A 15,460-nucleotide genomic window follows, 5' to 3' on the forward strand; every position below is an offset into this window, starting at 1 on the left:
AATGTCAAACTACCAGGTGTTTGGTGATGTCTTGACATTCGATTCCACGTACCGGAGCAACAAGTACAAGAAGCCGCTCGTGGTTTTTTTGGGTCAAATCACCACAAGCAGACATCGATCTTTGGCTTCGCGCTGTTGGAGGATGAAGAGGTTCGAACATACCGGTGGGTTATGTTGAACTTGTTGGATGTTATGGGACAAAAGAAGCCGTGTGTAGTTGTGACGGATGGGGACAAGGCGATGCGCGCCGCAATTGCGGAGGTTATGCCGACCGCGAGACATAGACTGTGCGGTTGGCACTTGGAGAAGAATTGCATCCAAAGGGTTAAGAATACTGAATTTTGCAAGGTTTTTAAGAAAGCTCTGTATGCCAATTTTGAAATCAACGACTTCGAGGAGTTTTGGAAGTTGTCGGTAGAGTCGCTTGGGCTACGAGATAACAACTGGGTTTAGAGCACATATGAAAGCAGAGAAAGTTGGGCAATGGCCTACCTGAGGGGCACATTCTGTGCGGGATACAGGACAACTTCAAGGTGTGAAGGGATCAATGCTTTTATTAAGGGTTTTCTTAAATCAACGGATAGCGTCCTGGAACTCGTACACAGTTTAGACCAGGTTGTTAAAGACTATAGGAACAACGAAGTAACAGCCCAATTCTATTCCGCATATTATACTCCGGTTCTAACGACTAGCCTTGATTTGATTGAGCTTTTCGCAACAAAGGTGAATACTCGAGCGGTTTTTAGAGAAGTGAAAAAACAAATTAAGGGTGTGGCAACGTTACTAATTCGGGGCAAGGAGAGCATTAGCATGACCAGTGTTTACCAGTTTTCGAAAATGGGAAAACCCAACAAAACACATAGGGTCTTGTATGATCCGAATGAGGAGAAGATTGAATGTGAGTGTTCAATGTGGAATAGCGAGGGTATTCCTTGCAGTCATATCTTCTGTGTGATGAAGTTCGAGGGACTGGAAGAAATACCGGCTAGGCTTATTCTAAGTAGATGGTGCAAGGATGCAAAGGATCGCAGGTCGAAGCCCCCGCAGGTTACAGATGGCCATCGAGGACGCTTACTTTGATATGGTGCCCTTTGTTGGGTGATGAGTATAGTTGCCAAACTTGGCTCCAAAGACGCTGCAGATTTTGTTGTGGCTAGGGATGGCATTGCAAACCTGGTTGAGGCGCTTCAACGAAGAGCGTATGACAGGGGAGGATGCCAAGTTGGTTTGTCGTTGCATTCTGGGTTGAAGGACCCAGCGGTTTCAAGACAAAGGGGGCGCCGAGAAAGGGCAAGGAACCTTTAACGGGCAGCCAATGCGAGGTTCCAACGGAGCGGCGATGGTGTGCAGGCTGTGGGGTTCCTGGTCATACGAAGAGTACATGCACGTGGCAACGAGACCATGGTGGTCCTGGCACCGAAGGCGGAACGGTCCCGTGCTTTGTGGATAGCTCGTCAGGCCTCAGGAGTGGACCGTCCACAACGCCGAAGACTAAACCTGCTGCAAAAGGCGAGGTTAGTGTCAAAAGTTGATCCATGTCTTAAACAAGTGTGGTGAGAGTATCTTGATATTGACAACCTACGAATGAGTACAACAAAAGTGGTTAGTCTGCATGTTAAATGTAGCTGTTAATTTGGTTGAACATTATGGCAGGTTTATGCATTTAGGAAATACTGCTGGTATTACAAGGAAAGACTGGATACTTGGTAGATAGCTTCAACAATTTTGTTCAAATTCGTTTAGGGTCTACTGTTTACATGTTGTTGTCTTCTACCCCATGTGTCGTTCGCGGTGAAACATGTCCATTAGTCATGCATTTTTTCAATGTCTTAGGTTTTCAATGTAAGTTCTATCGAATTGCATTTCATACCCAACATAGGGCTGAAGGAGACGTGACCATATGTGAAAAATGCAGTGCATGAATAAGAAATGAGGGTGGGTCGAAATCTGATTATTTGTGTTATAATTATATGCAACCGTCGGTGGGCATCAAGTCAGATAACGACGACAATGAGCAGACCATTTCACCTCATGTTGAGGTGTCAAGTCCTGCGTCCTTTCTAGGAACAAGCCATGCAATTTGCACCCTCCGAATGGTTGCCGGCGGCTGCGGGGCCAACTTCTTTCACGGAGGGCAACACATAGGATAGTTTTTTGCATCACAAGGTTGCTCGGGGCACATAAGGGAGTCTCAAGGAGGGGCTGCCAACCTACCAATTTGTAATCCGACAAGGCGCACAAATAAAGAACTATTTGAGAAGTGGCTTACGCAGGTTCAGTTTCTATGGTCTGCATGCTCTTCATAATGGTTTTCCTAAGTTTTTCTTGTGTCGCTTTGCAATATTTTTTGATGTACCGTGTCGTTCATGTCGCCGTATACAGAATGTCGTTGGAAGGCTATCGTCCACTGGCCGAAACGGAGGCACCTTGAGGCGGTGAGGAAAGTGTTGTCACGGTTCCGGCATTCCCATTTGTTCTGAGATGTATAGATGCCGTCATATTATGGTGGGTAATTTTATAGGGTTGGGTTTTCTTATTAGATTCAGTGGTAGTTGAGGGGTTTAGTTCTTCATGACATGGGATTGTAATGTTTGGGTTCATGTAGTTGCACATGTACAGAGGTTAGTCCTAAGATCGTTAGCATCGGGCTGTGAACCGCTAATGGCAGCCGCAACTATAAAACTTATCGGTCTAGTATGGTTGTACTTGAAGTTGTTGTGATTAATAAGTTGTGACCTATGCATGCGTGATTTCCCATTATGGCATGAACCCGTTTGATGTGAGGAGTGATGTGATTAACCGGTTTTATTGTTTATTCTTCGGCATGTCATCTGATGCATATGTTCAGTTTAGATTGCCAGTTAAAATTGAGGTATATCTAAACTCAGAATTGAGATATTTGATGACTGTTGCTGGCCTTTTTCTTTTTAAATGTTAATGGGAATCTCTTTTTCTTCATGTCTTCCCCTCTTTTTTTCCTTTGTTGGTGTTTTACTTCAGTTGTACATAGCATATAGAATAATATGGTTCAAGACTGCTGGCATCAAATAAGTTTGTATCTAAACTGATGCCAAGGAAGTTAGGAGGATCTCACATGAAAGTTGAAGTAAAACTAATAAATTGACAACTTGTAGGAAAATTCAGAGCAGAATTGGTTTTTTATGTTAATGTATTGTTGAGCCATATGTCAGCACTTTTTAAGGTCTGTGATTCGATAAATCGTTTTCAAAAAGTGGATGTGAGGGTGGGGACTTGAAGTAGATTATGTTAAGTTTCATAGACGGCCTTAAAGGATTATGCATTGAAAAATAGAGCTGTGTCTCAACGTATTTTAAGCTAATGCCATGGAAAATTAGTTTTTGTAAGTCTATAATTGATGAGAAAGCCTAATACACAACCATCATATGATACTATGATCTCATTTTTCAAACGCTTCCAGTCATAATTTGGTATGTGGTTTCTGACATAGTATTGTGGTTGACATGCACTGCTCCAACTTCATGACGCTGAAAACGGGTGGTGAGTAAACATGCCAAACAATTTGTAAGTCTAAATTGTATATAGAAAGGGTCAAGCTACGGATTCATGTAAATTTTTAATTGCAAACAATAAATCACCTTAAAGTTTGATGAAACCTGTTTATGTGCATTGTGAAGAGTGGTTGTGTACTGTGTGGAACACTATATACATGATAATCTGGACCATATAAATGTTTTTACTAAGGTGATATCCTGGAGCCTCCAGGTTTGACAAAATTATGCATGATTTAATCGAAAACACTCACACCAGACTAAGTTCATCATTTAAGAGCCTTCCAAGAGTAGAATTACATAATTTATATCCTCATACATGAGCAGGATTGGAGACTTTCACATTTAGTAACTCCTGTGATTTCCTTGTACATTCAAAATGGTACAAGACCCAACAGTGAGGGACATTAAACTTTACAAAAATTACATTATCAAAATAGGCAGGAAGCTAAATTTCACACTTGTTGGATTCTGCAGCCCTGGCGTGGTGTGCATGACGTGCATGTTCCGAGTCAGTCCCTCGGCGCACCAAAAAAGTAACATGCTGGAGGGAACCTACACAAAATATTTACTAGTCCAAATACCCTGCCCATTAACACCCAAAATCTAAGCAAGTTTCCTTTCCCAGTGCCCGATCGCTTTGGATATAACAGCCTGCGCTAGATCGTTGTGAGACTTCATAACCAAATCCACTGCTAAGCGCATCCGAGTAGCGGCATTGACATGCTGAAACAAAATCCAAGTTAAAAATCACGGTTAACAACGTCCCGGTTCCTAATTACTAGAATGTCATTCGTATAGTACACCGGTGGAATAGAGTCATATGACGGACTATACCTGAACCCCGTAATGTCGCCACAGGTGATCTCGAATCATCCACTGGGTGACCCAAATGCCACAATCCATGCTGTTTAGGCAAACATAAGTCAGCTGCTTAGGATTTGGTGGACATATACAAGTTCAGAAGAGTTCACAAGTGAAGTTATACAACTAAGGAATGTATGCAAGATAATGGAAACTAGGATATTACGAGTCGCCTTGTTGTTGCGGCAGTTCTGGCTCCTCAAGCTCGAACGTTGAGAACCTTGGGTGCAGCGCCCCCTGCCCCAATAGCCATGACTTCCTGAGCGTGAGACCCTCCAGGTAAAGTGCTTACAAAACTAAAGCATGTTTCACAGTTCACAGGTACTAAGTCTTTCCCGTATTAGTAACGGTATGGAGTAGTGGATAGCAAGTGATGGCGTACCACCCGCAACATCGCCGTTTTCCTTGCATCCGCCTCACGTGGATCTCAAAGTGAGTCTAGGTAGATCAACTTCTTCCGCGGAACGTCGATTATTATCAGGTATCAGTGTTGGTCACACCACATGGGCTGATAAACCTGCTAACACAACGAACCCAACATAAGTATAGAGACCAGTAACATAGGTATATAGTATATAAGTTAAAAAAGAAAAAGCAGGTTGGGGAGAATATACCCGGGTGGCCAGGTCCACCTTGCTACGCATGTAGGTGTTGCGTATCGATGTCATATTTGCCAAGGTAAGGTACCGACCACCGAATGCGGCTTGTTGCAAGTTGGAAACAAGAATCCGGTGAAAGTATTTTCAAAGTGGGATAACAGAATTATCTTTGAATAAATTCCGGGCTCCGACAGACAGATAGACAGCAAACTAAAGGAAAGTAAAGCCTACATTCGGTTTATGTTAAGATATGGAGGTTCATTCGCCTATTCAACCTGATTTGACGAATTAATCTAAAATTGCCCACAAAATTGGGATTTACAGTGTAACTGAATGTGTTTCGTTGTTGTTATAATTACCATGACAATTGTCGGCAGGAACCAACAGTTGCGGTCTGAGGTAGCTGTCAGCATGCGCACCACAGCATTCAGCATCTGCAGGCAATTAGGGACATAGAAACCATGTTAAAAACACATTGCATATGGGTTGAATTACGAAAGAAGTTAGATGAGTTAAAATGGCAGAATTTTGCGCGGACTCACGTCATCCACAACCTCACATTTTGGGGCAAGCGTCAAGAGGGCTCATCTGCTTGCCAAACAATCCCCTACGTCGATTAAGATCTCACTGCATGTACCATAGTCAGTAATAATGACCACCAAGTAGTGTTGCGATTAGGGATGGACCCAGGTGCATGCGACGAGGGCTTCTTGCCCCCGCTAAAATTAAGTAAATAATAATATGTCTATATAAATATATATACTTTCTCCATGTAGGTGTTCGCTTTGCCTCCCAAAACATTTACAGAATTTTGATCCGGGATTTATGTTTAAAAAAATTTGTTCCTGAATATAAATTGCGACTATATTTATTCAATCAAGGCTCACTTAATGTAAAACTTAAAAACGAGTAAATAAATTAACTCAAAACAAAATTTATGATTAGTGATAACATAAGTATTTAAGTGAAGTTATTTAGGTTCCAATTTTAAGCATGTCAAAAATTTTAGAAATGCTAATGTTCGCTAAATCTTTATTATCTTAATATCCGCATGATATTTTTAGCATAATTAACACCACGTAAGACCATTTATTTTAGCACAGATATTTTTTCAGCAGCTCCTATTATTTTTTGGGCCCATCATCAGCTGCGTCGCGTTAAGCTCAGCGTCGGCATGTTAGAGGTAAATCATAGGGGATGGAAAGAAAATCCATAGTTTCAGCGGAATGGTTACCTCTCTGGAAGATCCTGGTTGAAAATGTAAGCTGCGACCGTTGACTCCACTACAGACAAGTTCATCTTGTCGGTCAGACGGAAGACCAGGTTCATGGACTACGAGGGACAAAATGTATTATATAGTGAAACGTGGGACAAAAAAATATATTCGACAAACCATATCACAAATCTGATTCAACCATATGTATTTAGTCACCTTGGGAACCCCGTCGACTTTCCTAGTAGGTAGTCTGCCTAACTGGACGACTCCACCACACTCAGACTGGAGCACGTCAAACATTTGCCTGGCTGAGCGGCCCTTTGCCTCCATCCCGGCGTTGACGATTTCTGGCATTCGTGTTTTGGCCGTGCCGTTGTTCGAGCTAAAATCGACCTGCAACATGTATCCAGTTAAACGAACATATTGGAGGAAGATGATAAAAACCTGGGTGAATATATACCACTTCTGAGATATACTTTGCCGAGGGCACCTTCCCGCTTGTGAAAGTTTTTCTCATAAATTTTTTTTCCGTCAATTGGTGCTAAAGGGGATGTGGTCAACTGTGAAGGCAGTGTCGACCGCGGGAACTGTTGCTGGCTCGGGTGCCATCACAGGTTTCCCATGCCGGCCCGTGTGGATGGTCTTCTTGGCTTGGCTACTACCTCTCGGTCGCTTGATCAATGTGTTAGTTCGGTAGCATTTGCATGTCCCACATCGCCTGGAGGAAGGCGAAGCAAAGGAAAGATGCGTCGTATACCCAGTGAGCAGGTTAATTGCGTCCCTGATCTCCGTAACAACCGCTTCGTGTCGCACAATTACATCGGACAACCTCTTATGTCGTATTTAATGCCCGAGACACTGCTAACCACGCTCATAGCTATGGGTGTGCATTCCTGCGACATGTGCAAACATCATGTAATGTCAGACCTAAACGAAAACAACGAATGAGAAGAACTTATGAGTTAGGGTGCTTACATGAGTTGGTGCTCGACAGGAAGAGCCACAGCTTGCAGCCGACATGAGAGGGTCATCATAGCCCTGCAGGGGAACCCTGCGGGAACATTTTCGCAACAGACATATTTATCAGGCCGATGTCGTACCAGGTCGTGCACCACTGCTGTATCAACGCCTATAGAAATGACAAATGAAACGGGCGCAGACTTACCTGTTGGGGCTCGCTCGAAACTTTTTCCTAGCACACGACACAGAGCATTTCGAACTGGACTGTGGTGGGTGAGGCAAGGATATATTATGCCCGTCGCTGTTCTGTCACATGCCCTATCATCAAACGAAAGCTGACGGGAACACCTGCATGGGCTGCATCGAAACCCAACTCACATATCAGCATGCATTATAACCACCATCAATCAGGATACTACACGATAAAAGTAAAAACGGGTTCTTCAACGGAAATTATTGCTAGTAAACATATGATGACTCAGTGAAGTATTCAGCACACCGTTGACTTTGTCATATATTTAGTCAACCATTAGGAAAGACCAACCGGAACGAGGAACATTATAATGGAAAACGGGGTTTATCGGCTTCATGCCAAATAGAGGCAACAAGGAAACAAGAAAATTAACAACTGCTTTAAACTGAAGTACCGAAAATGGCAATCTGTTAATAACCCATGCAACTATTTACCTAAAGATGATGTGCCTGCGCAGACCGAAAACTACACACACTTTTGCCATCTCCCTGTTAGTAACCCTAACCGCGGTTGAACGCCGGCAAGGCCGGACCCGACGACTAGGTCAGATAACGCCATCAGACCGCGTCGTCTTGGATCCTGGGGGTCCCCGGATCGGGTGAAAAGGGACATCATTGAATCAGTGACGTCTGCGAAGTCACCAGGAGGTGATGTGTGCCTACGTCCTCGGGTGGCTCTACGGTGGAGTAGGAATAGAGCTACCATTCGACCCATGTGCTTATCGATAAATGGCGGGTTCCAACCATGCATTGTCGGCTGGGGTTGGGGGAAGAAGAGGCGTTAATGGTGCTGTGTAAAACCTAAAGATGCCACCGAACCATAAACAAAGAAAACGCAACCCGAACAATGAGAACAGGGTCAGCAACGTTTGGTTCCCTAATGGGCTAGGCACGTGCAGAAGATCCCAAGGACCACTGGGGGCCTTTTTAGTCCACCCATTAAGGTTGCAAAGATCGGGCTTTTTTTTCCTAACAGGAGAACCCTTTTTCTTCGCCCCCTACCGAAAGGCCGTAGACCCTTCACAATTAAACCCCCCAAATAACGTTGGGCCTAGTATGGACTATTTTCGGGGACTCCTGGGAACCCAAAATGCCTTATCAAAATCGTTAACCCTTGTAAATGAAGCGAGGAAAAAAAACTGTCACCCATTTTCTTTATTCCCTAGGTTGGGCCTAAGGTCAACTGGGCTCAGCCGTATTCCACACCACCTAAAACCCTGAGAGTACACGGGTACATTATAAAAAAAATAGATCACCTAAGTAACTGGGAAAAAACATACCAGTTTTCAATCCTGGACATCCATGAAAGGTTTCATGCCCCTGTTACTCGAGCTTTGGCCTACCGTAATCAACTGGATACGGTGGCCTTAATCAACAAAGTAATCCCCACATAGTTGGTTCAATTTTTTTGCTACAACATTTTCAAACCAGTTACCGCTTCTAATCGAAACCAATTAAACAAGATTGATTACCACCCACAAGGATAACTCCCCTCCCCCCACATCAATTAATTCCCTCTCTCTCCCCGAGGTGCCAGTGAAGTAGTTGGCATTGAAAAATAGGCACTAGCCCAGGAAAATAAATTGGGCATAACTTTCAAATGAAATGACACGATCAACAAACAGTTGAAATAAATCATGGCTCATAAAAAAAAGCAATGTAACTCTTACACCCAATGTGAATAGGCAGTTACTCACATGGGAATAAAGGAAAAGTGACTAGTGTGGGAAGAGTTGCTGCGCCAGTAGGGTGAACGTGTTGCGCCTCAGTCATTCGTCACGGGGGCGAGACTCCCCTCACCTGGCACATATTGTCTCATTGCTGCAGAGGATTCCCGCATGCGAATAAACAGTTGCACTCAGCAAGAACTGCACATGAAGTATCTGGATTCCTTCACATGACTGCCTATTACCAAGTGGAGTAGAGTGCAAGAAGAAGTGAGGCTTTCTTGTAACAGCTCGCACGCCTGGCCATGTTTGTTGAAGACAAGTAGTGAACTTTGACCGAATTACCCCAAATGTTGGCATCACATGGCAACCCTAGCAACTATGTGTAACCTCTTTCATGCAACCACGGCCGTACCAATAACTCGATGGTCAGTTTGGTCTTTTTACCGCAAGGCGTTTCTCGAGAAATGTCTCAGACTGACGCTAGTATTGTCACTCCAAATGTCTCATCCTAGTCGGTGGAATGGGTAGAGATAATGGATTTTGCGCCAGGGGTGCCTTTAGTGAAACGACGTTGCAGCCTACAGACACGGAAGTGTCCAACAACGTTCCTGTACCGAGAACATGGTTGTCTAAACCCAAGCCGTTAACAAACCAGACCATATACGCCGGGTCGGTCATGAAGCCGGTTAACCAAACCCACAACTAGGGATGGATCAACAAATCTTAATTATTAATTGAAATTAATTTTTTCAAATATGTTAAAAAAGCTGAAAATAAATTATACATTATGAATTATTTAAAAGACACAATATCCATATAGAATACAAGATATAAGCTATCCTCACACTTTTTTTATCAACCTTAATTTAGGAGAAAAATAAAAATATTTTACAAGAAAAGAATATCTAAAGTACATCATGTGATTACCAAAATATAAATACCTAACTCATTGTTAACATAATAATATAAATTTTCAATATGTTAAGAATCTAGTGAGAGTTCCAAAAAAGAGTACTAACCTATGTTATCTTACGTCGCATTCTTTATGTATGAAATATACATGTATTGTCTTATGAAGTGAATTTTTAACCAAAGTCTCAGAGTTTTATATGTTACTTACAATTTAATCACCAAAAAAATCTTTTCTCGAAATTCTGTCAACCGATTTAGCCTGGTCTAATATACGTGGATAGTATTTTCACTGGTACTCTATTTTCATCTGTTGTTGTCCTTAACAGGTTTAATACAATTTAATGCATACGTATTTATTCACTTTACAAGGACAACTAATTTTATAAGAGATTTTAGTAGTATTATTTTTAATAATGAATATTAATATTCATATACCTCACTTTCACTCACAGGTTATATTAGACCGGTTTTTTCTTAACACGGTTAGCTGAGGTAATCGAACCAGTTCCGGTTCAACTTCTTTCTTCCTTGGGCCGTCCAACTCGGCTTTGCACTGCAATGGTCAACATTGACCAATCCACAACCATGGGAACCTCTCATCATTGCCTATAAATACTCCCATCCTAACACCAACTTCCTTGCAAACACAAACAGCGTGACAACCCTCTACATCACATTACCGATACCTACCACCATAATGCCAAGCCCACATATGAAACCCGGGATGGCAAGAACCAAACCCCCCTCGCGTTGCAGAAGCTATTTTCCCCTCCTCTATCTTCATAACCGAGTCCACTTATGGGATTGGGTGAAATTGGTAAAAAATATAACAACCTACTAAGACTATGTCCACGTGGATGTTCGAAACTGCCCAACGCCGCAGTAAATTTCACATTTAGGAAGGTCGTGGTGCCTTGCAAGATTGCCGCTCTACCAATGTATCTAGCGTCAGTCCATGCAAGGCAAGGGAACTGTTTTTTCTCATTTATGGTCGACAATAGCTGCTGTCTTAAGAATTTTGTACCGCTTTCATTTTATTTCTAACATGAGTTTCACAACGTGTAATTCTATCCATGTCTTTTAACGTTGACTATTATCACTTACATGCATGCTTTTAAGTCTTATTCCCCGTCTAATATTACTCACTAACCTGTAAAACCTTCTATCACTTACTTATGCATGATTGTATTTTCTCCCATTGTCATACATTCAACCTCTCGACCCAGCTAGTGTCACCACGTATCTGCGATTCACGTCACGAAATAATCAACCTGATTGACGGGAAAACCTTAATGGCATCACATTTATTTTCCCTCGGCAACCCTTACAACTAAAATATCATGAAGACTGCTACCAATTTTTTTCGCCACATCTACTTGTTAGTAAATTGCCGTAATAAACCTTAGTTCGGCATACACAAAGAAGATCACCATAACTATCTTTCTGTTGCATGTGTGTATCACTTTCCGAAGTATAGTTGGCCATGCACGAAAATTCGAAGCAAAATTCTAGCCGTTGCAGCAGTCACCTACCCTTCTTTCGGTCCACCCTTGTATATAACTTCCCTAACTATGAACAACATTTTCAGTGTTAGAAACCGATTCATGATGCTTGCGTAAAAGATGCCACACCTGCGAAAAAACCAGAGGAGTCTCCAACAATTTTTTCCATGTTGGCTAAATTTTTTGTTCACAACGGACATGACATATATGACGCTACACAATTGCGGCGTATGTATCTTCTCGGACACAAAAATACATTACGTAAAGTCTGGAACCCAACTACAGGGGTTGATACGTGGGACGATACCGTTCCATGCATGCTGCTGGTAATAAAGGGTTACTTTCCCATGAAATAATAATTAAAGTAACCAAATAATATATTTTTGGTGTTATTTCTAGAAATTATTTAAAATTATTAATTAAAATTAAAAAACTAACAAAGGTAACTATAAAAAATTCAATCCTGTCTGAATAATCCTAAAAATAATTATAACGAATTATTTTTTGGGCATAAACATATTAACGAATTAATAATTATAAATGTTATTCAAAATACCCGTTCGTATCATTGTTAAAATAACCATGACGAATAATTTTGATAAAAATCCTCACATGAAGTTTTTAAGAGCCAGACAATTATTTTTGGATCAGACTTAATTTTAAAATCATGTCCTAGTATTTTACTTATGGGTTAAAGTCATATCGTCCTTAGTCACGAAAACTAATGCCATCAGAAAACTCCCCTTATATACAGGTACGGATCCAAAAATTTTTAATATTGACGGGGTGAATTTTAAATTTTTTTTCATTCCACAAAACTAATTCGTATAAAGTTATTAGAGTTAGCTTTTCCAAAAATTTATCTATATATATAATTATAAGTTTTTTCCCATTATTTTATTATTAATATGATATATAGTTACATAAAAAGAATTATAACAATATGAATAAGACGTTAGGAAAGTATAAAATACCAATAATTTATAGCGTATTTAATTACAAATTATCACACATTTTATTAATTAAATTTAATTCTTTCAAAATTTTCAATATATTTGAAAATAAATTATAAGTTATTAATGATTTGAAAGACACAGTACCCTTATAAAATACAAGATATAAGATATTTTTATAAAATTTTTGCTATTGAGGACATAAATTTACAAAAAAAATGAGTATTTTTTACAAAAAAAAAAGAATATCTAAAATACATGATGTGATTACCGAAATATAACTACGTAAATCATTATTAATATAATAATATAAATGTTAAATATGTTAATATAAAAAAAACAAATGATTTTTTTAATAAATATAGAGATTATTATATAAAAACTAATTTAAAATGTATAAAGACTTGAGGGTATGATATTAAATTCGTTAAGTGAAAAATATTAGTGAATTAAACAATTAAGACATAAATTTATCATATAATAAAAAATAATACATATGAAACTATGAAACTACTAAATTACATACTATTTTTTAATTCTTTTAAGCACATATCTCATATATAAATATAGTTTCTCTAAATTTTGGGAGAGGGGCCAAAGCCACTGCTCGCCCCCCTCTATGTCCGTCCCTGCTTATATATACATTTTCTTATTTAGCTAAATTCCTTACAAATTATTTTTCTACCCTCGTATAATAAATAAAAACAATAGTAACGGACACTTCAATATGAGTATATCAAAACCCTATATCCTATATGCATATAACTACAACTTGACATTTTTTGAAGGTGTCTAGACCTCAACTTAATACAGATATCATGTAACAATGTTCATTTCCGCCAACTGAATTTTAAAAAAACAAAATAGGGGCTTGAAATTATATAAACATGACCGACCACTCTATCTTTGTTATACCAGTTTAGAGGTAAAAACTAAATCGGTTTATGAAAGATTTTGGCGCTGATATAGTAGTTCCTGAAGTTTGCATTTAACCACATAGTCCGTAAAATGATTTTAAAATTTGACAAATGTATCCCTGAGCTCGTCGCACCACAATTCCGACAACGACAATGCTAACATGGCCACCGGAAAGTTCAAGGTGGAAGATTTAATTACCTAATCAACCCATCCAACCTGGAACCTTAATCATCTGCATTCCCCCTTTAAACCCTAAACTGCCAACTCATCCAACGCACTCTCTCACTCATGAGTTGCTCTATCCCAGTAAATCCTCCTGCACCCTGATCCGGCAAAAGATCCTCCCTTCCCATCACACTTTCGCTTTTTCAACCCTGAATTGTTCCAAATTATGAGATTACTTTACAATTAAAACAGATTAATAACAACAATGCCCAGAAAATTACAAATAGATTCACATACAATAATCACAAGACAATAAATTAAAATAAAATACCACCCCACAACAATAAGAGACAAACAAGACACGACACATCAGAACCAACAAAGAACACTGACAGAGGGTGTAGGGCAGCGACTGGCGACGAGTAGCGAGCAGCTACGAGCAACGACTCGTGGTGGGGCCGTGATCAGAAGGGACAAAAATGATAAGTGAGCAGCTGCTGTTATGTGTGCATGTCCTTATGCTTGACCACTTTGAGGGAAGGGAGCAACCGCGAAGCACGTACCTACAGCGTGACATTCCGAAGACAACAGTAAAGGTGCAGGGCAGACAGAAAGTGGCAGTTTAGGGAAGGCGAAATTGTTTAGGGCACACGAACGATGCGGACCTGCTGAAAATGACGGACGATAGAGCATTTGGTAGACGCAACCGAACTTAATACGAGATGGCGACCATGCGGTATCGGTGGCATTGGCTGTGTCAGACTGAGAAGCTTTAGCTCTACTATTTTTTTGGGGAAAGTGCTTTCAAATGGTTACAGAGTGCATTGGGGAAGGGGGATTAGCATTCACAGGAGGAACGGAGTGGGATTCGTGGGATTTGGGGCTTACTAGGGGTGTTCATGGGCCGGGTGAAATCGGGTTTGATGTGACCCAGACCTGGCCCAAAATATATGCTGGATCTATTTGTTAGACTCGAACCCGGCCCTAGACCCGATGAAACCTATACACTTTCGAGCCACGATTATACCGGTTGAAAACCGGGCCGTTAACATTACATTACCTTGATACCTTCTTGTAAGGAAGCATGTGAAAATATCCAAATTTCTAAGATTCCAACTATTATTTGACATGGTAAAATTCACTTAGAAAAATATAACAAGAACCAACCCTTCTCTAAAATTAAAGCATAACCATAATCAATACTAATATTGTCTAATAGCTCCAAATTTTTAAATCAATACAAATAACACAGTATTATGCCATTAGTCTAAAGTCTTATGCATTTTAAACATAGAACATTAACTTATAGTCTTATAATGACTAATAACACAAAATATTAAAGTTTACAATACTTAAATTCCAAATAAAAATAACCATCATCCATCACTAATAACACAAAATATTAATTGTGTATGATGACCGGGACATCGGGCCGAGTTCGGACGACCCGAGTTATGGCCCCAACTCGACCCGAAACAATGACTGGGTCTATTTTTGAGACCCTTATCCGACCCTAGACTCGATGAAATCACACCAAATTAACTCCTAAAGTGTACGAGACCGGGCCGGGTCTTCGGGTCGGGCCTGACCATGTACACCCATGGGGCTTACATTCTGGATAATGAATTAATTACAAATTTCATCTAACATTTTTGGGTGGGCATCTTAGCATTCTTCTCATCGGAAACGTGCTCTGGCAAGTCTAGGCATATGCTTTTCAAGTTTTAAAGTCATATAATGACTACTTTGTCAATTAAAACAGTATGGTGTTATTTTATCAGTTGCAAAATCTTTTCGGTCCCGATTCGGTATTTACCTAAACCAACTTATATACTTAAAAAGAGGTTTAATTACTTTGTTGGTTCCTATTGTTTTGCAAAATTTTGAATTAGGTCCCTATACTTTTTTTCCTTTTAATT

At 40.3% G+C, this 15,460-nt stretch overlaps 1 protein-coding gene across 1 annotated transcript; it reads left to right on the forward strand.

Moving 5' to 3' along the window:
- Positions 1-483: 483 nt before the first annotated feature.
- LOC112763772 (protein FAR1-RELATED SEQUENCE 9-like) lies at positions 484-1,080 on the forward strand. The gene has a single exon (XM_025809359.1). The coding sequence runs from the start codon at positions 484-486 to the stop codon at positions 1,078-1,080; it is 597 nt and encodes a 198-aa protein (XP_025665144.1).
- The last annotated feature ends 14,380 nt before the right edge of the window (positions 1,081-15,460 follow it).

The sequence above is a fragment of the Arachis hypogaea genome, chromosome 17 (assembly GCF_003086295.3).
Source record: "Arachis hypogaea cultivar Tifrunner chromosome 17, arahy.Tifrunner.gnm2.J5K5, whole genome shotgun sequence".
In the NCBI taxonomy this organism is placed as follows: Eukaryota; Viridiplantae; Streptophyta; class Magnoliopsida; order Fabales; family Fabaceae; genus Arachis; species Arachis hypogaea.

What these genes read in the sequence shown, in the direction of transcription:
- LOC112763772 (XM_025809359.1), top strand. Translation starts at nt 484, where the DNA reads ATGGCCTACCTGAGGGGCACATTCTGTGCGGGATACAGGACAACTTCA.